The 23749-nt window shown below is 38.1% G+C and overlaps 1 protein-coding gene across 1 annotated transcript; it reads right to left on the bottom strand.

Annotated features, from left to right (window-relative positions):
- Positions 1–167: 167 nt before the first annotated feature.
- LOC145768123 (inositol hexakisphosphate kinase 1-like) lies at positions 168–23443 on the bottom strand. Its single transcript, XM_082579595.1, has 7 exons — positions 23304–23443; positions 12934–13060; positions 11416–11537; positions 9336–9412; positions 8589–8758; positions 6814–6989; positions 168–2112 (listed from the first exon to the last, which is right to left on the bottom strand). Exons 1-7 carry the CDS (start codon positions 23391–23393, stop codon positions 1291–1293), a joined length of 1584 nt encoding a protein of 527 aa, XP_082435721.1. The 5' UTR covers positions 23394–23443; the 3' UTR covers positions 168–1290.
- Between the last annotated feature and the right edge of the window lie 306 nt (positions 23444–23749).

A 23749-nucleotide genomic window follows, 5' to 3' on the forward strand; every position in this document is an offset into this window, starting at 1 on the left:
ATGATACTATTCCCTACAAGAATAATCCAAAAAACCTCAATCAAAAAAATCATGTCCCTAGCCCTTTAAGTAATTATAACTTGCGTGAAGTTTATAGTTTGCGACGTCTCTATGTGCCAACCAATTATAGGAACTGATTGAATGACAGCCAAGTTGTAATTTGAAAATATCAGAACAAATTTCTCTATTGAATCAACCAATGCAAAAATAAACGTAAATGGCCCAGTTGCTAAACATTCCGGTTTTTACGTCGGTTCAGGTAAAACATCATTGAAACGAAGTAAAAGCACAACCTTGCTACCTGGACTATTTTCATCACTTGCACGTGAACGCGAAAAGGACACCAAAACATTAAATCATAAAAGTAAAACAATAAATTTTCAATTAAAAGTGACGTTACATTTACGCACATTCTACCACGAAACACCATGCTGCATCTTGACCAGTATTTTCCTGTAAAACAGATGTTTGTCGGCGTTTGTCACCTGATTAAACGTAGGGACAGTCCAGCCAATCAACAGCGTGATTGAGGCAAGTTGTTGATTCGGGCGTTAGAGATATCCTTATATTCAGCATTATAAAGCGTTTAGATACGACGGACGGTGGGCGCGAAGGCATCACACTGTTACAACGTCATGCTGCTGTCAAAGAGGTAAGCATTTTGAGAATGTGAAAAGCTTGTATACAATAAACAAAGTCCCATAGCAGAAAGTAGAATAAATAAAATCAAACGACTATAAATAACAAAAAGCGCGCAAGAGAAATCTTTGTGAAATGTTTCTTGATTAACTGCAGCAACACTTTTAGTAGTAAGTTAAAACATAAATTTCGGCAAGACTACTGCGTAGTGGGAATGCCAAGCAGACACAACGGAATAAAGCCAAGGAAGATATCTTCCTGTCGAAACTACGGTTTGACAAGTAATATAATAACATCGCGTAACGTTGCAATATACAAAGTGTGCTGTACACGTGTACAGGCATAAATATAAATTAGCTTTAAACCAAGCTCACAAAACGTAGAAGGCAAACGCAAGACGTATTATATTTGACGACCTTGTTTTACATTTAGTGAACGTGAAACGCAACAAAAAACTGAATAAAGTAACAAGCAAAGAAATGCATTAGCAAAGGACTTAACTTGAGCAACATCCAACAAATGTAGAGCCCATAAACGCCACCTTCACGTTTCAAAAAATGAAATCATCCTTCCATTCATTCGAAGCTTCACATTTTATCGACGATTGATAATGATTTTTCAACAACACAGATATCAAAAGAAGCTTCCACTTCACGGGGTACAGCAAGGGTTGGTACTTTCTTTGGAAATCTCTTTTAAAATTTTTATTAAATTTGTTAATCCGAATATGTAGCCATGATCGGGCCCATCGTGTACCACAGAACTATCCATGTGCTTGTGGGTCGATTTAGCGAAGTCGATCATTCGGATATCGACTCGAAGCGCGCTGCTGTCCGATTCTAGAAACACGGGAGCGGTTTTCATCGTCACCTGTTTACTGTTTGAGACAGCAGTTGAAACATCGGTAAGGTCAGGCTCAATGCTCGGGCGCGAGGGGCATGCAGACGGGCAAAGAGCTCGATCCTGAACGAGGTTATTGCTCAAACTATTCGCTGCGTAGCTGTCATTTTGAGGCGAGGCAAGGTGTCCGAAAATGGGGTCGGTGGTTTCAGCTGTTACTTCGGTAGTCAAATCAGACGGATAGGGAGCTTCATCTTCATGTGAGAAACTATCTATGTCATTAGAGGTGCCAGATGGCATCGATTGGGTTACGGTTGGTGATTCTGATCTCTCACAAGCAAATATCAAGGATGGGTCTGGAGAAAGAGGCTTCATTCCGAGATTCACTAAGTTCTGAGAATCACCGTCGTACATGATGAGGAGGGAACTGGAGTAGAAGCGGTAGCTTCTTAAGCGCTTTAGACTGTCTCGGATAGAACGTAGTCGCTTGAGTACAGGCAGCAGGAGCTCGTGTCTCGTCTTGTGTCCGTTATGGAAGAACTGATTTAGAGTCGATCGCAGCCCAGCAGGGTCCAGCCCCCTGCCGTAGTACTTGTCCCGACAGACGAACTGACCAGAGCTTGCGTTGAAGACCTGAAACGAATAACATTTAACTGCTATTCTCAGTGTACCTGGAATTTAAAAGGCAGACAGAACAAGGATAAGGCTCATTCTGAAACTTGCGACGTCAAACAGGATTCACGTAATCCTGGGTCCACGTCTTTTAGGCGCTGACAGTTAGGCGCTGGTCTAATAGGCGCGCACACTGTGGCGTCTGGATATTTAGGTGCGGAGCACTGTGGCGCCTGTTCATTTAGGTGCTATTCGTAGTAAAGTCTGCAGATTGTATCAGCTTGGCAGGTAGGGCAATGCTTTTCACACAAAATGTTATATTGAACAGAAAAATATGTTGTTTTGTTAATGCGCGTGCATTTATTTGTTGTTAGTCATTAGTCATGGCTTCAGTGAGTGAAGCTGCTTTATCTGGCAATGCTTTTCACACAAAATGTTGTATTGGACAGAAAAATATGTCATGGCTTCGGTGAGTGAAGCTGCTTAAACCGGCAATGCTTTTCAGACAAAATCTTGTATTGAACAGAAAAATATGTCATGGCTTCGGTGAGTGAAGCTGCTTAAACCGGCAATGCTTTTCACACAAAATCTTATAATGAACAGAAAAACATATTGTTTTTTTAATGGGCGTGTTCGGCATTTATTTGTTGTTAGTCCAGGTTTGCGTTGGCGAAAGCTTTATCAATAAATTATTCAAATTTCCGAACATGACTGAGTTCACTTTTAGTTATGTAAGTCAAATAATAACTGCACTAAACATCAGTGAAAAATATACCGTAGCGTAGCCTATATCCAAGCGGGTGGTAGGCTTTCAGAGTGAAGACTGAAGAGTAACTTAATTTTCCATCAAAACCCCGACTAGGTTTTGCCAAAGCTGAGCTGATACAATCTGCAGACTTTATCATACTAAGAATAGCGCCTAAACGAACGGGCGCCACAGTGCTCCGCACCTAAATATCCAGACGCCACAGTGTGCGCGCCTATTTGACCGGCGCCTAATAGACATGGACCCGTGTTGATAGGGAAAGGCGACGTTGTTCACAATTCTAACTCTGATCAATGCAGCGCCGACGTTTCCCAACATCTAACAACAATGAAGTTACAAACACTAACCAGCATCGAGAGTCATCGCACTAAACATCGTAGATATAATCATCAGCGCAATCACTGGTGAACGTAATTACGCAGCAAATATGTTCCATCAATTTCGTCACAACGAAGTACATGATGAATTGCAAAAAACAGCGTTAGGCATTGTCGGTAGATGGTGCTGTGACCATTGCAGCGATACTTGTGAGCTTATGGGGGATAGTATTTATAAATGTATCCAAAGCGTGGACCCGAAGCCATTTCAGGGACCAAAAATTAATCACTGAATGTTTTCACTGCGGTGCTGTAGGGAAAAAAGGCTTCCTTGTTGTTTGTGCATCTGAAAACGATGAGGGATAAGATCGTTGCATAGTTGGTAAGACCTCTGGAGAAGGTCTTACCTCGGTTGGTAAGACCTCGGATCACAAGACCAACTGGTGTCATCACTTTGAATCATCCTAGCATGAGGTCACCAACCACAATCAAGTGAAAGCATTTAACAATGAGAGCATTTTCCCACCAACGCGTCACTTTAGTTGACAATGCACCGAAGTCAACAAAATTAAGATCATCTGCGCCGCGCAGCAGCAAACACTGGGATACAGTCACGTAGTTCCCCATGCTACTTGATTCAAGTGTCGGGTATGAGAAGATAAGCTTCTCATCGCACTAAGCCTTCGGCACTAAGGAGAGTAGGGTGGCCAGTTCCTTTCTGTCGGTCGCCTTTCTTGCAGCAACTACGCCCACCCAATTTATTATACCCCACGTAGATATGAGTGATGTTTTCAATAACCAGTTAAGGCTGGGAGTCGAACCAGGTTTGTATAATTGGAAAGCCAACGCCTTACCGTTGCGCCATCTCACCAGTTCCTCCTGTAAGTACAACGAAAACGCAAAAGGAAGAAATCTTAACTCGGAAGGTTTAGCAACTTGACAAAAATTGCTCTTTTCAAAACGCGAAATCTCATTGTCGACAAGCACCGTCGTCCCATCATTCGATCGAACAGTTTTCTGTTGCTAGTTGCTTAACTAGTTGCCTACTACTGTGCTTGCTGCTGCTGAAACAACAGCAGCAGCAAGCACAACAGTAGGCAACTAGCGGTGTAAAGGGGAGCAAGTCTTTTAGGCGCAGACAGTTAGGCGCCGGTCAAATAGGCGCGCACACTGTGGCGTCTGGATATTTAGGTGCGGAGCGCTGTGGTGCCCGTTCATTTAGGTGCTATTCCTTGTAAAGTCTGCAGATTGTATTATACAAACAAGCTTGGCAGGTAGGGCAATGCTTTTCACAAAATGTTATATTGAACAGAAAAATATGTTTTGTTAATGCGCGTGCATTTATTTGTTGTTAGTCATGACTTCAGTGAGTGAAGCTCCTTAAACCGGCAGTGCTTTTCACACAAAATGTTTTATTGAACAGAAAAATATATTGTTTTTTAATGAGCGTGGTCGGCATTTATTTGTTGTTAGTCCAGGTTTGCGTTGGCAAAAACTTTATCAATAAATTATTCAAGTTTCCGAACCTGACTGAGTTTACTTTTAGTTATATAAGTCAAATAATAACTACATTAAACATCACTAAAAAAATATACCGTAGCCTATATTCAAGCGGGTGGTAGGCTTGAGTGAAGAGTAACTTAGTTTTCCATTAAAACCCCGACTAGGTTTTGCCAAAGCTGAGCTGATACAATCTGCAGACTTTACTAGGAAATAGCACCTAAATGAACGGGCGCCACAGTGCTCCGCACCTAAATATCCTGACGCCACAGTGTGCACGCCTATTTGACCGGCGCCTAACTGTCTGCGCCTAATAGACGTGGACCCGTGTAAAGTGTGTTTGCACCATGATGCCCCCTGCAAGGTTGCTTTATTTCACAGCCAGTCTGTGAGAAGGTTGGGGATCAATGCTGCAAACACTTTATCAAAAATCATAATACACTCAAGTGGGTTTTACGAAACACATGCAAACAACGTTGCTGTTGAACGCTCTCACCAGTATTCATTATTCACTACAAAACAAGAGATAAAAAAAACATTAACTGTTAGTATTAACGATGGCTTCCCTTTGTTTTTTGTAGCATTCCTACATTGGCAAGAACAAAGAATTCGGCAGCAGTGGCCGAGTGGTTAGCGCGTTGGGCTCGCAGTCGAGAGCCTGCATGTTCGACTCCAGCCACCCGCACTTGCTGTTGTTTCTCTAGGCAAGAAACTTTACGATAATTGCCTCTACCCAGTGATCGATTTCGAGTAATGGGTAGTACCAAATTTAAATCATAAGTAGAGTATACAACCGGAAACAGACAATGCCGTCGGCTGCAGCGTGGGTCAGGTGTATGTCGGAAGGCGTACACCGATGCATAGCGCTCAAGTCCGCTTTCCCGCAATGCAGGATAAAGATAAACAAACAAACAAACAAATTAGAAACAGAATTGAAGTACAAAACATATGGAAAAATGGTAGGTAGAACAAAAGATAAAATTCACCAGATAGATCCCGAGGCTGAGTGGAACGCCAGCTACATCAATTGGTCATTGAAAGTATAGTACAAGGAAAAGGATGTGAAGACAGAAAAGTTTAAAAAGATGTTGCAAAACAATGGGTTGACTCGTAGAGTGTTACAGAAGCTAAGATCTTAGAAAAGATCGAGATTTGGAGAAACAATCAATAGCTAACCTTCGAATCGGAAATTGCACATGATAATCGTTGTGGATTTTTAAGTTTTATGAGGATTGATCGGAGCTGCTGAAAAATTTCAAGCAGTTTATTTATTTGATGCACGTTGACCATGGCGAGTCAACCAACAGTCAGTGTAAGTATTCATGTCAACAGCTTGTTTAGAGTGTTCCTGTTCATCTCATCAGTGCAAACCAATCTTTTTTTTAAATTTAAGCAGACGTTGAATCGATTTTGTTTTCACCATTAAATGGTCGGCACAATTCTAAAGGCACAGCAACATATGCTTCATTGATTGCTCCGATCAAGGTTATGCGAAGCTGTCAGTTGTACCAACTCACACATAATTATCCAAGCCGTGGAGACGTAAAAACAGTGAAGGTTGATGCACGTGTACGAACGATTCTCAATGCAATCAAGCTTAACAGATTGACCAATGTGTATAAGTCGCCATACAAACGTGTTACCATTGAGACATGTTTTGAAACGTGAATGGTGTTCTGGATTTAGAAATTTTCAGTGTTACAAATCTGAAAATCGACTTTTTACTGCAAGGTACTGTGTTCATAGGTCATTCATTACAAGTCATTGAGATTCTTAGGTAAAAACATACAGAAGACACCTTGCACATCACCGAGGCTTAACTTAACTTGATGTCCCCACCACAAAGAAATGCTCATAGTGGCTCATAATGGAGCAGTCACTGCAAAGGCTACAGTGGTAGAGAAAAACTTTGAAATTGGGAGAAATCAGTTCATTTTATTAAATCCAGTATTCACAAATATTCATGAAATATCAGAAGTGATTAATGATCATCGCGCTCACAAAACGTTTTTCATGCATGGATAGTCCATGCACCACCGCTGCTGGTTGACCACAAGCATGTAGCGCAGCACTAAAGCAGCTGATCTTGCAAACAACACTTGAAAAAAAAAAAGGAAAATCTTAGAGCAGCCACTTTACCTGCATCCCTGACAAGCGAATCCCTAACTTTTGAGTCGTGGTTGAAGCGCATTTCTGTTCGTGACGCAACTTCTTGTCGTCATCGTCGTAGTCACCATGGATACGCGTACCCATCTTGAGGTCGAGCACACAAGGCCGATGAAACTGAGACGCCACATTTTCAAGAAGAATGCATTCTAAAAACATTATACGACACGTTAACGCATTAGCTTCAAGCAGTGGTATTTCCGCTATAATGAAACTGAAGACCACTTTTCTGCTACGACGATGGATTTCGTCTGTTCATTCGTACTATTTCGTAGTAATGGATACGCCTAAATATGTTTTAACATGGTAACAATATGGGAGAGACCGATCACTTATCGAGCATCATCATTCATCGCAGCGTGGAACTATTCTGCAATTCAATCATGGGTTAAGAGGCAGACATGAGTTGGCTCTTCTTCATGAGAACTTCCTTTCGTGCCCTAAATTGTACTTTTCCACTGCAAATCCAGCATTCATGATGTACTTTCAAGGAATACCCAGCCACCAAAATCAGCGGCGGATATGACGCATGTGGTGACGTTTTTAAACAATGGTTGAAGCGCCAAAGATAGTGCATATTATGAGATGTGCATTTGTGCAAAGCAAACGACTCTATTACTCTCCCATTCTGAAGCATGAAAATTTACTCGACTTACAAGCAAGCCGGTGACGGGCGATTAATTTCAAGATCAATTTTAATTTTTTGTGTTTTCCACTCCTGTTCGGGCCGTTATGCGAGCCGTGCAGTTGAAATTTCTTAACTACTTGATGAACTGCTGCTTTGCTGACCTTGATTGTTATAAATATCTGCCGTGGTGACAATCATTCACCAAGTAGGGTGACAATTTAGGCCCTTTGAATTTCACTAAAGGACTTTTGTGACCCATTGTCAGTAGCCTCAAACTGCGTAAAAGTCGATAAATCGACAGCCCAATCAATCCACAAGCAAAAAAATACTAGAGCTTTGACTGCCTGAAAAATTGGTTTATCTCTTGTTGAGTCTTCAAGCAGTATTTTTGTGATGCTAAAGATAGGCTTAGGTATGTTTGTGATACTGAGGACTGCAAGATAATGGTCTGATGTTAAAAAATTAGTTTATCAAAAATTTAAAAATCTCAGATTAATCGCAAAAACATAGAAACTGCATTTATCAAGGGGTGCGGACTGCGGAGTGTATCCAAAAATAAAAAATATCAGGAAAACATTTGTTAAGGTACCAATCATAAAGTATTCTCAGTGAATTAAGCAATGACTTAACATATAGCTGGTAGTCTGACAGAAATTACGTGATATTCATCACGCACTGCAGCAGGAACAGTTCACGTCACTCTACATCAGCTAAACTGAAGCCAGTAGACAGGGCTGCAAAGTTTCAAGCCTAGAACTGAAACTTGCAATGGTGAGATGTGAAGCTGCATTGTCAAGGTATGACATCCAGCACGATCACATGCCTTGCAGCAATAGATTTATAAGCACTTACTCGGCATAAATAACTTTTTTTGCAAAACCAAATTAATCTGTCAAGTGATTTCGCTATAGCAGCTGCGTTTCAGATTCTTTGAGAAAGTATCACGTTTCTACTTAACGCAATATGTCGCAGTTTTCCTCCAATCAACCTGCCGTGAGTGATGACGCGCGTGTTTGGTGTGTGGCTATTGCTAGTTACTGCAGTAACATACAAACAACATGCCTACGTCGAAAATGTCAACCAGATGCTAGGGAAGTGGACGACAAAAAAACAATCTTACTTTGAACAACTTTATTACGACATTTCAACTGACGCTTCAATCCTTCTTTGTGGACTTTGAAGATCCATGGATTCACAGAAATGCTGGAGAGAGAACACTCTTCATCGGAACACTGCTCATCATCTGACTTATCAGGCATGCATAAGCTTCCTGTCCTTTTCAGCCGAATCCTGAGATATAACTGGGGTTAGCGTTCATATAAGACAGGCATACAAAACAAAGTAACTTCAATGGGTTTAATATATTTTAGTTTTACCACACCAAGAAAATACAACATAATTCAAATAAACTTTCAAACGTTTTCGACACGTCCTTGTGTCCTCATCAGGAATTACTTGTATTGCGGATATATATTTACTGTATTATAATTCCTAATGAGGACACAAGGACGTGTTTAAAACGTTTAAATGTTTATTTTAATTATGTTGTTGTTTCTTACAGACGGGTTTGAAAAAAGACAACATTTTTGAGTAAGTGACCATTGAAGGCAAGCCGGTACGCTCAAATAATAAAATTATAGAATGGGTGGGAAAACTATACTTAAAAATGCATAAGTTGGATGAGATATGTCCGAATATGAGCTACGCAGAGCGAAATTTTCTTTGATAACATTGGTCAACACAAAATATGGAGCCTAGAATGTTATAGTAGTTCTACCTATTTTGGAGTATATCTGGGGCGCTGATACCGAAAATGCAATCAGTTTTTCAAATGTACATTTTTCCTCCTTTACAAAACTGGACGTACCTCTTGGAAGGGGAGTGATGATGGGCGCGATTGCCTATGGTCAAGCTGTTGCTCGCACTGTTCTCTTCAAATACAGTCTGTACGAAATATATTTTTGTTGAAATGCAAATGAGGGTATGGCTGGTCGGCAACCTTGTTACAGTCACGGCAAGCTATACAAGGACTCGGTGGGACGTATTAATTGATTGAAACATCTTGCGAAGGTTGCCGACCATTCGGCTGGGCAACCAGATGCCAGAAAAAGTGTCAGACGATTTTCATTTTTTTAACCTACTGTCACGCTGACCAAAAAGTTATACAGCAAACGTTGGAAGTGGCTGAAGTGAATACCGTACGCTATATTCTTCTTTCGGCATAGTAAGGGAGGCTAAGATCAGAAACGACCTGGTAAAGTAGTGAAAAAAGATGAATCTGGCAAGCATACGACGGTAACTTAGAAGTAGATGGTTGCAATGGAAAGGCTACGTTCTAAGAAAAAAAATTATTAGAGAGCTAAAACCGTATCACGATTAATAGCGGGGAGGAGAAAGACCTAAAAGAAGCGGAAAGATTGCATTGGAGAACATATGGAAGTTGGAAAATTGAAAAAAATATGCGCACAATACAGTAGACCACTGCAAAAATAAAAAAAATTCGCACCGGCAGACCCACTTTATGAGAATAAAGCCTGTGCCTGTCGTTGAAAACCTGTCAAGACTGTCATTTTTTCGACTATTGTTATCTCAACCTAAGCTTCGTTTGAAAATCGATCTAACCTACAGTATCATATATACGCAGATGCCGGCACTTGTTTATATTCATTGAAGCTGTTATAAATTTCTTCGTTATAAGATTTGTTTCTGAGGAAACTTATATCACGTAAATTTGGTGTAAACTTGGTTTTAGTATACAATATACATATTAGTTTTATTGAAGGAAAAAATATTATTTTCCTGGTTCCACAACAAAAGGAAGAAGTATCTCCTGACAGGATGGTTCACTGTGTGTTAGTAAATCTGTTTTCTCCCAATATCGAGCACAGCTTAGCTGCCACAATATTTAGTTTTTGAAGCATTGCAACAGTATCGTCGTTCGCATTGAGTGAAATAGCACGACAACACTTCTGTTATATCCCAATGGAGAAAGTAAAGGTTTGTGCTGATGGTTAAACATTGCTAAAATAGAACCAGTAATCGAGCTTTTAATTCAAATGTCTAGTTTTTTACGAAATTACGACCCTTACGAATTAGGATACTGAACTGTTGATTTGGTAAAATCGGTTGTTGAAACATATGTCTGAATTTAAAAACTCCAGTGTCAAGTATTTTAGCAGAATGATAATCGTCTGAGAAATTGATACGCAGCTGAAGTGTTTGCTAAGATCTACCTGTTCTTCTCAATAGCGTTAGATGGGACAAGACACAACACATAGGCCAGCAACTCAGCTTGCAATATTTGTGTATGGTGTGATATTTTGCAAAATCCTTCAGGGACTGAGTCTAAGAGCAGCCCTTGGATCCCCCTTGCAACACTACTGTCTATAACTTATACGTATGTAAAAGTATCAGAACAAACTTTTTAAAAAAGAGTTTCTAAAGGCCAAAGATAAAACTTTCTACAATCCATTTATGGTTTTTGTAGGAAATTAGTAGCCTACCAAGATTCGTAAAATGTTCTTTTGGCTTGCAACTCTGCAAAGGTTGCCAACCTTATTAATAAATCAGAACATATATAATATCAAACCAATTTTTTTTATTTTAAACTATTTTTAACACAATTTTAACTTCAAAACTTTTTATTTTTGGGGCCTAAAATAAAAAAAAAACACAAAAAAATATTTTCAAAAACGCTCAAGGTAGATAGCAAACTACATTCCAGAAATTAAGTCATAAAATGAATAAAAAATGACTGTGTATGCCTTTCAAATCTACTCGCAAGTTGATAAATTTAAAGTTCCAAAAATGTTTTACAAAGAAATTTCATATCCTTTTAACCTTTTAATTTTTAAATCTTTATAGCAAATTTATAAATTAGCACAATCTACTGGAATTAGTGATTACAAAGTGCATTTGTCAATGGAATGCTTTAAGTCAACATTTACATTATCTTCTTTGCTGTCTATAGAGTGTGAAAGCTCATCAATGTTTTCATGTGATTGATAAGGGAATGCTGTTAATGCAACTGTACCATCAGGGGCTTCTTCGATGTTTACATTGACTATTCCTGTAAAGATATTGCACAATGTCAGTGTGTTGCATCAAGCAACTAGCAACCACACTTACTTAAATTAAACATGTGCTGATAATTTTTTTCACTGATTTGCAGATCACCTTCTTCAAAAAATGATCATTATTAATAATGTATCACACAGTCACACACCTTACAAACTGAATATTTTATGTACAAACGTGATCTGATGCGTTGTAACTTGTGTGCTTTACAGTTTAAACCAGGGGTGGGCAAAGTTGTTCAAAGAAAGAGCCGCTCGCGGATAAACCATAAACACCAGCGAGCCGCAAAATCAGTTGACATAACATAACAGCAATAAAAACACAATGATTGTTTATCAATATGAGTTATGTACTTGACTCACTAATCTCTGAAAATTTGGACGATAAGTTGTTAATGCTGTGCGAATTAATTCTTCCATTTGTCAAGGTTGCAGGATGTTATGATTTAACAAAGTTATAAATTCTTGTAAAAATTAATAAGTAAGTTCTGGTGCTACTTTTAAGCTTCAAATAATCGCTGCTTAGCGACTTTACTAAACTTCCGATTGTTGCTGAATGAACGCAAAATGAGCCAGAAGAAGCACAATGTTACTTTTGCAAAGTCACAATTCCATTGTTTAACAATGGCTACAGTAAAAGAGAGACTCTTGTTTGATCTTTGTGTTGTATTGGCCACAAATTAGATTTTGCAGACAGTGTAGGCTAAGTCACAAATTTTAATTTATAGATACCAACCGATTTTTGCGCCCCTATCAATGTGGCGCCCATGGCTCGAGCCATACCTGCTATACCCTAGGTACGCCACTGCTTGGTTGACAATCCGAGATACATTTATAAATTATAATCTTAATTTTTTTGTAATATTACGATTCAATGCAAGAGCCACAAAATTTATGTTGAAGAGCCGCATGCGACTCGCGAGCCGCAGTTTGCCCACCGTTGGTTTAAACCTTCCATTCCAGAACGTTATTATACACTCTTAATATCAATTTCTATTAGTGTTACACATTACACAACCCTTTATACAAGAACAAGACACAATATGATACGGCTAAAATCGTTTGTTTATTTGTGTAAAAGTCGAAGATTTAAAGGAATTCAAATCTCATATAACTTCATGACTCAATGAATTGATTTTTCATCATCATGTACAGGCGCTTTGGGAGCATAGTTTTCACTGAATAAATGGTTGTATGATAACCGTTATGTTGTATAAATGTTTATGAAAGAGGATTTTTTATCTGCGACTTTCATAGGTAATTTTTTTTTATGGAATAAAAGCAAAATATTGCATTTTATCAGCATATACTAGCATTCTAAAAGAAAAATAACATTTGGACAGATTTTAACCAAGATATGTCATGGTCAATTTTTTGCGTCAAACTGACCTTTAAATCGTGGAGTGAACTGTAAAATATCAGGAGGGAGGGACTTGTAGAAAAAATGTTCGCGACAATTTAAAGGCTTGCATACAGTAGTTTCATTCAAACACATCATGGTGGCTCTCCCTGATACCTGTAAAAAAGTACATTCCTAAGCATCAAACCTTGCTATCTTAAGTTTGATACTGATGGGGCCGCAAGATGTGTCCGATACACGGTTCAAACCTAATGACATGGTGGCATATGTATGATTTTAAGACTCTGAATGACTTGAGACTTGGTTATTTCTTGTGTAAGAGGTATCGCTTACAGTACTACTGTAGAAAAATAGTTCAATCCCTAAATAACTTACACTTAGTCTTGCTTTCAGAGTATACCAGTAGCCTAACAAGCTGTGTTAACTTTTATTGAAATTATGTTTCTGAGATATGTTCAATTGTTCATAGACATATATAATAAGGAAAAGTTCATTGGTGGTACAGATCTTGAAAATAGCGAATAAAAGGTTGCTCATAGCTTAAATCTGCAGTATTTTGTCTGACTCTTCAGGAGCTATCATCAGAATAAAATAAATCTAACTTTGGTGAAGTATAGCAGAAACTAAAGAAAAACAAAATATTAATTTTAGCTAGTTTGTTTGTTATGCATGCCCTTGCGAAAGGTAATTAGCAATAACACCTTCAAAATTTACAATAACATAATAATCAGTGATGTACGCTAGAGTGGTTCAAAAAAACACAATTTTCTCGGAATCTTCCTCCACAAGGCTTAAAATGTGCCATTTTCCCATAGAAGTGCCCTTGCAAAAAATTAGACTGATTGGAAGTCGTTTAGAGGTCAATCAGATTTTCACTTTTTTACCACATTCTGCCTATGCCAAACCCTATCGCACACAGGCCGATATTGTGTGCAAGACTTACAGAGAGGGAATGCCCCCTATTGTTTTGAAAACCACAGCAGAGAATGAGCTAGACTTCTATATGATGCATAATTAAACTTCGGGTCATTTCATTATAATTCATCCAGGCCATGGAACCATAAAATTTAGAATTGTCCCATTTTTTCACAGTTTAAAATGCTTGAAATTCTGAGTTATTTGCCACAAATTTTGTCGAAATTGGTTGAGCGGTTTTCGTTTTATCGCTATTTTAATGTTTGACCACCAGGTGGCGATTTTTTTAGTGAGCCGCATAAAAATGCTCATATCTTGGGACCTAGTTGCCCAATCTTCATGAAATTGGTATGTATCCCCCCATTTTCAGGGGTGGGCTTTCCAAAAATAAAGGTTAAAATGAGCTAGGAGTTATACTTTTTGTGATATAAACATTTGTAGTGCTTCGATTGGATGGCCGATTTCGCCATGCGGCCACGCATTTTTTTCAAAATTTTTTTGATCATTATTATTAGCATAGATGTTATATTCCAAAAATATTTTTTAGTTCACTTACAATTCATAACCTCATAATAAAATTTGTGCACAAAAATGCAGAATTTTTAAAATAGTCAAAAACATTGAATTTTCATTTTTTTGGAATTTTGAGATAAGACTTTAGATTTCATTACCACTACTTGTATTATAACTATTTTATGAGCAGAACTGTACTCAAGCCTTTTTCTCAATACTAATATTGACATAGATAACTCACTCCTATTCCAATAATTCCACTTTAGTCACTAACAATTCATCAGCCCATACGGGGCAGTCCGCCCCTTCCCCCCCTTACTACACCACTGTATGTCAAGCAAAGAACAGTAGTATAATACACTATTACACAAAGTAAAGCAGTCAAGACATAAGGATGAAAGAGTTTAATACATCGAAAGGATGCAATGAGCTTGTCCGATGTGGGAAATAATTATATCATTAATTCCAAACATGTCTCGCTGCTACTGGTAGGACAGTGTGCAGTTGCACAGTACAATTGTATTACTCTAATTTGTCAGAAGTTATATTAAAGAACAGAGACAGTCTTAATAGTAAAGTGAGCTATGTGCAACAATCTGAGCAAGTAGGTACAACACCCCACTGGTACATAACATTGCAAAATAAAGTCACACTATTCTGGAGATATAACTACAAGTCCATACACTTCTGCTATCATTTCTGAATTGGAATGTATAGGCTTTGTCTGCACTGATCATTGTAAAATTACATACATACATCATTGTAAGATTATTAGTGCCAAGAAGTGTACGAAACATTAAACATAGTTTTTAGTGACTTTCAGCAATAAAATACAATTAAAAAGGATTCAATAAACCTATAGTTTTGCATGCGTAACTAGTGCATCCCATTTTGCATTTAACATTATGTGACACTGGAAAAATATCCTCACTGCAGAGCCATTGCAACATGTGAGGGGCAACAATCGGAATGAATAAAAACGCAATTGAATAAGGGCCGCCGTTGTTTATTCGCATGCATGACAGCGCGGGCTGTCATGCATGCAAATAAACTGTAAACCACGGTTTCTAGCATGTACAGTAACTAAGCACTGTGAGAGTAAGCAAAAATATAAATACAACATAAATGAACAAAGGTTGTTGCACACTTGGACACATAGAGCAGCATGCAATTATTGTAACATTAGTCAAGACCTATACAGCAATTTCAGGCAATCAAACCCAACATAATAGAAGCCAATCAATGCTCATCATGAATGCAAATGAAGCGACGATTCACATTTTCCATGTTTGGAGCCGAAAATGTGTATATTCTGCCAGTTGTAGTGGAAGGACTGTCCAAAATCATCAAGATAGAAGAAATGTGCATGTAACACTTATCTTCACGGCCAGGCCAATTGAAAGATGGAGAGGGGCCACAAGGATGCATAAAATTGACAAGAACATCATTCTTTTCTTTGTCCACGATTTCAACAAGCCCAACCCACCACTTTTCGTCATAAACACATGCTACATAGGACATGGCACTTACATCTTGGATGTTTATCATTGGAGCTGCATCGAAGAAACAATGTGTGCCAGCAAATTGTGAATCATCTGATACGCGCTTAAAACTAACAGAACCAATACAACTTGAACTAAAGTAGTGGTATCCACGAGTACCAGGCACAGTGCTTCCACGCTGGAATCTTTGTTGAAGAGTATTTCTTACTGGCACCAGTTCTTCAGCTTTTATATAAAAGAAAGTCACACCTGTTATAGCTTCAGAGCAGTATTGAAAGGCAGCTGCAGCAGTCAAAATTTGGTTAGCAGTTGGTCTGCCTAGACTTTCGTTACCCAGCTTCCTTTTTACTACTCCACCAATCCCGTCACATGGAGATTTACCATGACTGGTGGCGAAAAATGACCAACTTGCAGACAAGCCAAAATCAGATTGGTGGTATGAAAGATTAAGAAGATTTTTAAAATTTTTGTATTGTGCAGCACAACCGTCAGAGAAATACTCAACTTTTTTCAGTTGTGGGTAAGAAGTTCTAAGGTAGTCGCTGAGAACAGATTGTAGTTGATGAACAAAGTGTGTGTCATGATCCAAGTCATCAGAAATGAAGCAAAATGAAAGCACGTTTAAGGAATTGTTGTTCTTCATGTATATAACAGCTGGATGTAAAGTGCATGATTCTTTAGCCCAATGATAACTTTGAATTTCATCCTGGATGATAAATTGATAATTTTCAGCAAAATCTAACAATATAAGGCATTCATCTTGTTCCAAACTCTCTTTACGGCACTTGAGGTAGACAGCTTGTGATTTGGAAATAAAAGAATGAGAAGTGAGGAGGTCCAATTTTTCAGCCAAGAGCTGAAGAAATTCTGACAAAGGGAGAGAGCGAGATATGATTTGTGTGCGGTCAGTTGACTGCCACTGTTGAAACATGATTGGTTCATCATCATCCTTGTCCAGAAATATCTCTGCCAATTTATCTTCTAAGCCTTTAATTCCGGGGCAGTTAGGGCATCTGTGGACCATGCACATTTTGCTTTGTGTATCACAAACAAGAAATGACATGAGGTACTTGTATTTTTCGCCAATGGCATTACACAATAATACCACATTTTGGTGTATGGCACACACACAAACTGTGTGAGTACCAGATTTGCCTGGCTGAATACACCATTTAGGTTTCAAACTGTAAAAGGAAGTTAGTTTGATTTGGACATCTGGATGCTTGGCCACGAATACATTATACAGTTCTTTCACAGAGCATAGCAAAAGGCGCTTTTGAGCATAAGTTTTGTTTCCTAAACTTACTTTATCTTTAGTTCCAGGCATCATTCTAGATGTTTCATCATCTTCGTAAGTTTTTAGAACAAGTTGCTTCACTTCATCAGATAAACCAGGTCGGGATTTACGTACTGGTTTTCCTAAAATACCAACACTCTGTCTGATGTTCAGAGCCTTTCTCGCAGCATATTCAGAGCAATTCTCCTTTCCAAAAAAGCTTACTATCTGGCTTCTACTCCAGGATTCAGGCATAAGAGTAAGCAGTTGAATTTTTTCATTGTAGCTTGTTGAATCATTAGTAAATTTAGATTTTAACACATCAAGAAAGCAATTAAAATCGTCACTATCTCTTTTGTACTTGTTCGCATCCTCAACACTTTGCCTTTGGTCATCCTCCAGCATACTTTGGTCTAGACCTGCCGCTGTAGTACTCATATCATTGACCAGTTTCCTTTTAAGACTTTGTATCTTGCGTCCACACATTTTCAGTTTTTTTCGGCTATCTAGTCCATGCAATTTTATAGGAGAACATCCAACAACTTCAAAAACGCTGTTTACACTCAAACGTTTCTCTACTGCTGGATTGGTTTCACATGATTCCTCAGTTGCAGACTCCATATTTTCCTCACTACTGGAACTCTCCACAACACGCAGGGAATGTTTAGTACACCTTGGACACAGCTTGAAGCCTGGAATCACTTTAGAATGGCAACGAACAAGATCCTTAGCTCTTTCCAAAGTTATGCGTGTTACTCCTTTAGCTTTGGTATGAGTTGGATGAAGTCCAAACAAGTTGCAACATAATTTTTGCTTGCTCTCAAACCTTCTTAAGAAGACAGCTTCATGATGGTGACATACAGTAAAGGGTAGCTCTTCAGCTTCACTATCATAAGTTACATTAGATCTCCAAAGTAAACATTCCTGTTCTTGGCTAATCAATTCCTTGATTGGCTTCAAACCAATCGTTCTGCAGTATGAGGTCTTGTGACAATGTGGCGTGTCATTTGTTTTAACACCAATATAGCAAAATTCTAAAGACATTTTTCTGCAAGAGGTAGCGATATATTATACAAAGGTTGAAGAAGAAGAAGTTTTTTTATTTTGCATCATCAGCACATGTGAAGCAAAAACAAAACGATACAAGATTATAATGGGAGCTAGGTATCTGTTGTATCTGAATATCTGTAAAATGCCAAATTGAAGATTGATTAGCAGGCAGTATATGCATTATGCAACATCTCAATAAATTCATTCACAATTTCCTTTGCATGTAAAACAATCACTGTTCAGGATTCAACAACTCACTTAAATTTAATTAAACCATCAGACTCAACTTAAACATGCATTTTGTATCAATCTACTAGCCTGATATGTTAAACTGGGTGCTAGCTTGTCCAAGTGTACATAAAACACATTATGGCACAACAAACATAAAGCAATAACAGAACAGGTATCAATTTGTAAGTTCTTACCTAATGCCTAATTGATAGTTCTGCTTACAAAATAGCTTTTGTACAAGTAGTCAAATATAAAATCTTCCTTATACTAAAAAAGAAACCAGCTCTGGCTGACTGCTTTGTCATCACTTTCGCCGAACAACTCAGCAAACAACATTTAGACATTGTTGAAGATAAATGGCTACATAAAATCAAAGCCACTGACCACTTAAATCCCATGTTATCAGCAACCTCCGACCCCTGTGGTGTAGATGCTTGAACTATGCCCATTCACACTTATTCTTTTTTGACGTTGTATCAATGTAAACTTATGGAAATGGACTGAAACTAAATTGCGTTTTTTTTTTTGTATTGGTCTTGTTGAACTGTTGTAATTTACTAGATGGATGATATGTTCATGTATTTCTTGAATTTTGTAACCAGTAGGCTACATAGTTGAAAACCGTAGCAGAACACCAGTTTCAGATTTAGGCTTGCAGCTTTTGATTTTAATATTATGTAACCATCTATTTAAAATAGAATTTTTATGTATGTTGATAATATCGGAGTTTGCTTTATTTGTTCGTTTTACGTATTTTTCAAATTTTTCTTCTTTTACAAGTGTTAGCTGAAGATGCATTACTATAGCGAAATCGATTCTTAACTTTATAAATTACACTAAGAGGTTAGATTGTTGTGCAAATGCCAGCATTTGATAAATGCAAAATAGCAGTACCATCCTTATACTAATAGAAGTAGTGAAGAATTTCAGCACCAATATCAGCAATTTGACCATTTTAAAAATTCTGCATTTTTGTGCACAATTTTTATTATGAGGTTGTGAATTGTAAGTGATTTCAAAGATATTTTTGGAATATAACATCTATGCTAATAACAATGATCAAAAAATTTTTGAAAAAAATCAGTGGCCGCATGGTGAAATCGGCCATGCAATCGAAGCACTACAAATGTTTATATCACAAAAAGTATAACTCCTAGCTCATTTTAACCTTCATTTTTGGAAAGCCCATCCCTAAAAATGGGGGGATAGATACCAATTTTATGAAGATTGGGCAACTAGGTCCCAAGATATGAGCATTTTTATGCGGCTCACTAAAAAAATCGCCACCTGGTGGTCAAACATTAAAATAGCGATAAAACGAAAACCGCTTAACCAATTTCGACAAAATTTGTGGCAAATAACTCAGAATTTCAAGCATTTTAAACTGTGAAAAAATGGGACAATTCTAAATTTTATGGTTCCAAAATTTCAATTTTCTGGATGAATTATAATGAAATGACCCCTTCGTGTGTATGTAAACAGATTTATTAACTTAACACCCAACAAAGCAAAAATCTTATTTTCATACTAAACTATCGGCAATTCGGCATCTACCATTTTTATTGAAAAACACTCGAAACCAGCAGTAGTCTCATCAGTCATCACTTCAATTATTTTGATAGGTTAAATAAGTTTAAACATAATACAATTTTCCTTTTATCACAAAGAGACATCCATATCACGATAAATGAATTAAAATACAATGTTAGCATCAAGGACTGTGGTGTTAAATCAGATATGACATTCGGCCACTGTTTTCGTCACAGTCTCATTTCAGGCTTTGTTGAGATTAAGGGTTGCTTTGGTTGGCACCGGAAACCTTTTCCTGTAGATGCTTACTAACTGCAGTAGGTACTGGTACTGTTTCTGAGTCTCATGAAAATGATTGAAGTGATGACTGATGAGACTAATGCCGGTTTCGAGTGTTTTTCAATAATAATGGTAGATGCCGAATAGCCGATAGTTTAGTATGGAAATAAGATTTTTGCTTTGTTGGGTGTTAAGTTAATAAATCTGTTTACATACACACTAAGTTTAATTCTGCATCATTTAGAAGTCTAGCTCATTCTCTGCTGTGGTTTTCAAGATGATAGCGGGCATTTCCCCCTCTGTAATTCTTGTACACAATATCGGCCTGTGTGCGATAGGGTTTGACATAGGCAGAATGTGGTAAAAAAGTGAAAATCTGATTGACCTTTAAACGACTTCCAATCAGTCTAATTTTTTGCAAGGGCACTTCTATGGGGAAATGGCACATTTTAAGCCTTGTGGAGGAAGATTCTGAAAAAATTGTATTTTTTTGAACCACTCTAATGTACGCGCATACAAAAATATTGACGCCGTCAGCGTAAACGCAAACGTTTGAAAAACCATACGCCGTATGCGTCAACGTAACTTGTAAAAAAAGTTGGCGGCGTCAGCGCATACACTAGCGTAAACTAATTTTGTTTGCTAGATGCCAAACATTCACACGGTATAAACCACTCAAAACAAACAAGTTATATTTTGAATTTCCACGAAGAAACACAAGCATCTGAAAGTGTTCATCTGACATTTTGGTTCCAATATGTCTTTGCCCATTGAAAACATTCTTTCAACTGCAGCGCTGAAAGGTATTGGGTGTTGTAGCGAAAAAAATACATTAAAAAGTATGCGTTGACGTTGACGCTATGCGCTAAAAAACCGCGAAAACTTTACGCGTAGCTTCAAACGCAAACTATCCAAAAAAATGTGGCCACGGCGCAAACGTTAGCGACTTAGCGTAAACAAAAAGTCTACGCCGCAAGTATGCGGCCCAGAATTTGCGGCGTATACGTACATCTCTGATAATAATATTAACATTTCAATTTTACTTGGTGGTTAAATGGGGTCCACGTCTATTAGGCGCTGGTCAAATAGGCACGCACACTGTGGCGTCTGGATATTTAGGTGCGGAGCACTGTGGCGCCCGTTCATTTAGGTGCTATTCCTAGTAAAGTCTGCAGATTGTATCAGCTCAGCTTTGGCAAAACCTAGTCGGGGTTTTGATGGAAAACTAAGTTACTCTTCACTCAAGCTCACCACCCGCTTGAATATAGGCTACGGCATATTTTTTACTGATGTATAGTGCAGTTATTATTTGACTTAGTGAACTCAGTCATGTTTGGAAACTTGAATAATTTATTGATAAAGCTTTTGCCAATGCAAACCTGGACTAACAACAAATAAATGCCGAACACGCCCATTAAAAACCAATATATTTTTCTGTTCAATATAAGATTTTGTGTGAAAAGCATTGGCGGTTTAAGCAGCTTCACTCACCGAAGCCATGACATATTTTTCTGTTCAATACAACATTTTGTGTGAAAAGCATTGCCGGTTTAAGCAGCTTCACTCACCGAAGCCATGACATATTTTTCTGATCAATACAACATTTTGTGTGAAAAGCATTGCCAGATAAAGCAGCTTCACTCACTGAAGCCATGACTAACAACAAATAAATGCACACGCATTAACAAAGTCAGTGTGAAACTTAGACTAATATAGGTCCAAGGCTCTTCCCTGAGCAGACAAAATGGGCAAAAAACTTGATCAACAATCAGCACAATTTGTAGAGATTGACTGGGACATTACAATATCACAACAATAGAATGAACAATAATAGAACAATAGAACAATAAAAATTTGTGGCCATAAAACATCATACATGGTATAGCAAAAAATGCCCTCATGAATGTAACAGAAACCACTCATGTATGCAAATTTTGTCAGTAACAATGATCCAACATCCACGATAACGATTTGAAGACATAAAAACCGTGGCACCCAACAATTCCACCCTGGTTAGGAGCCACTGGGATAGACCCTTGGCTAGGGATGGGAAATTTGGAATAATTCACTATTCCAAAATTCTCCACTAAATCGAATCCAGAATCGAATCCTATTAATTTCCAAGCTCCAGCAACGAGAAAAGTAAAAAATTTCATGCAATGTTTATTTGCAATTCTAGACACAAAAGCAACACAATCAAAGTACCATAGAAAATGACTGCCGGTCAAACAGGAGTGCAGCTTAGTTGCCGTCAAGCCCACACTGGAAAAGCATCGCTTGGAAGATGCTGATGTGGCAGGTATGGCGAGATATTTCAGAGCCAACTCCTTTACCAAGGGCATCTGCTCAATGTTGTTACGCCACTAGTCAAACTATCGCAGAGTCGCATACGGTATGCACTTTGATTAAAAAAAGCATTCCACGATTGTGCATGTGTATAAAGCGTGAAGAAAATTGCGTGCTTAGTTTCTTTGATTGCTCAATGCTCATGCGAACGACGTAGGCCATAGGGATAGGTATGCGCCGTGCTTGCACAAAGCGTGCAAAAGGTTTTTGGAAGTGCGTATGGTGTCATTGCAAAGAAAAAAATGAGTAAACCACATTTTTTTTCAGTTCACTGTCTCAAGCTGACAGCTTGCACAAGACTTATGCACATCTTTAAAACCAAATCTTATTACCCGGTTTTATTGCCATTTTGGATTTGGATAGTTTAGGATCCGAATCCTTCTGGATTTGGTATTCTGAATTGCCCATCCTTACCCTTGGCCCTGGCAGTTGAAACGACGAAGGAAAACACAGAACCAAAAAAGTCAAGAAAGTTTATATTTAAGTTTATAGCCTATTTCATGAGGTGCCTACGGTATACTAAGTTTGGTCATGAGGTTTAACCTACATGTTATGTATCACGTAGCGTATGATGCAACCAGTGTTTCATCAAAATCACACTGGGCAAAGTTCAGTCTATTTTCTATGCAATTGATGATAATCACATCAATTAATTATGTTTAAAAGAACCATCGATCAATGATCATTTCATAAACTGTTCGTAAAGATTTTCAAGTTATATTATACAGTATTCCTGTCATAAAAGGAGGCTACTTACTTGGTGCAAAAATGGTTCCAGTACTATTCCTTGACTGTCTGACATGTCCGGAGTAGATTTCAAATCCTGTGTATTGTTCATAATCACCATTATACAAAACACAATATACTGTACAAACACAAATCACACACTAATAAAGATAACTGAAACACAACATTGATTTATACAGAGATGAAGGCTATGTACCGCTGCACTATAAAAGAGGACAAATTACGTACAGTACAATCATATCAACTCTACTTTTGTTCATTGTTGATGAACAAGCAACTCAAGTCAAGCACCAAAGGAAAAAGACATTTTTACAAGCTTGATGCTTGAGTGGCTTAGCAAGCAGAGTTGCCAGGTCCACTTATGGAAAAAATGCCAAACTACTAATCAAAAAATGCCAAATGACTTAAAAAAATGCCAAATAGGCAAACCGCTGCAAAATCGAAGGTTTTTTCATT

The sequence above is a fragment of the Aplidium turbinatum genome, chromosome 4 (genome assembly GCF_918807975.1).
Source record: "Aplidium turbinatum chromosome 4, kaAplTurb1.1, whole genome shotgun sequence".
Taxonomy (NCBI): Eukaryota; Metazoa; Chordata; class Ascidiacea; order Aplousobranchia; family Polyclinidae; genus Aplidium; species Aplidium turbinatum.

Excerpts from the sequence above, each read along its gene's own strand:
- LOC145768123 (XM_082579595.1), bottom strand. The coding sequence starts at position 23,393 with ATGGTGATTATGAACAATACACAGGATTTGAAATCTACTCCGGACATG. Across the intron at positions 6,990-8,588 it reads TCGTAATAAAGTTGTTCAAA|AATGCATTCTTCTTGAAAAT; the intron begins GTAAGATTGTTT and ends TAATGTTTTTAG. Across the intron at positions 2,113-6,813 it reads TTCGCTTGTCAGGGATGCAG|GTCTTCAACGCAAGCTCTGG; the intron begins GTAAAGTGGCTG and ends TATTCGTTTCAG.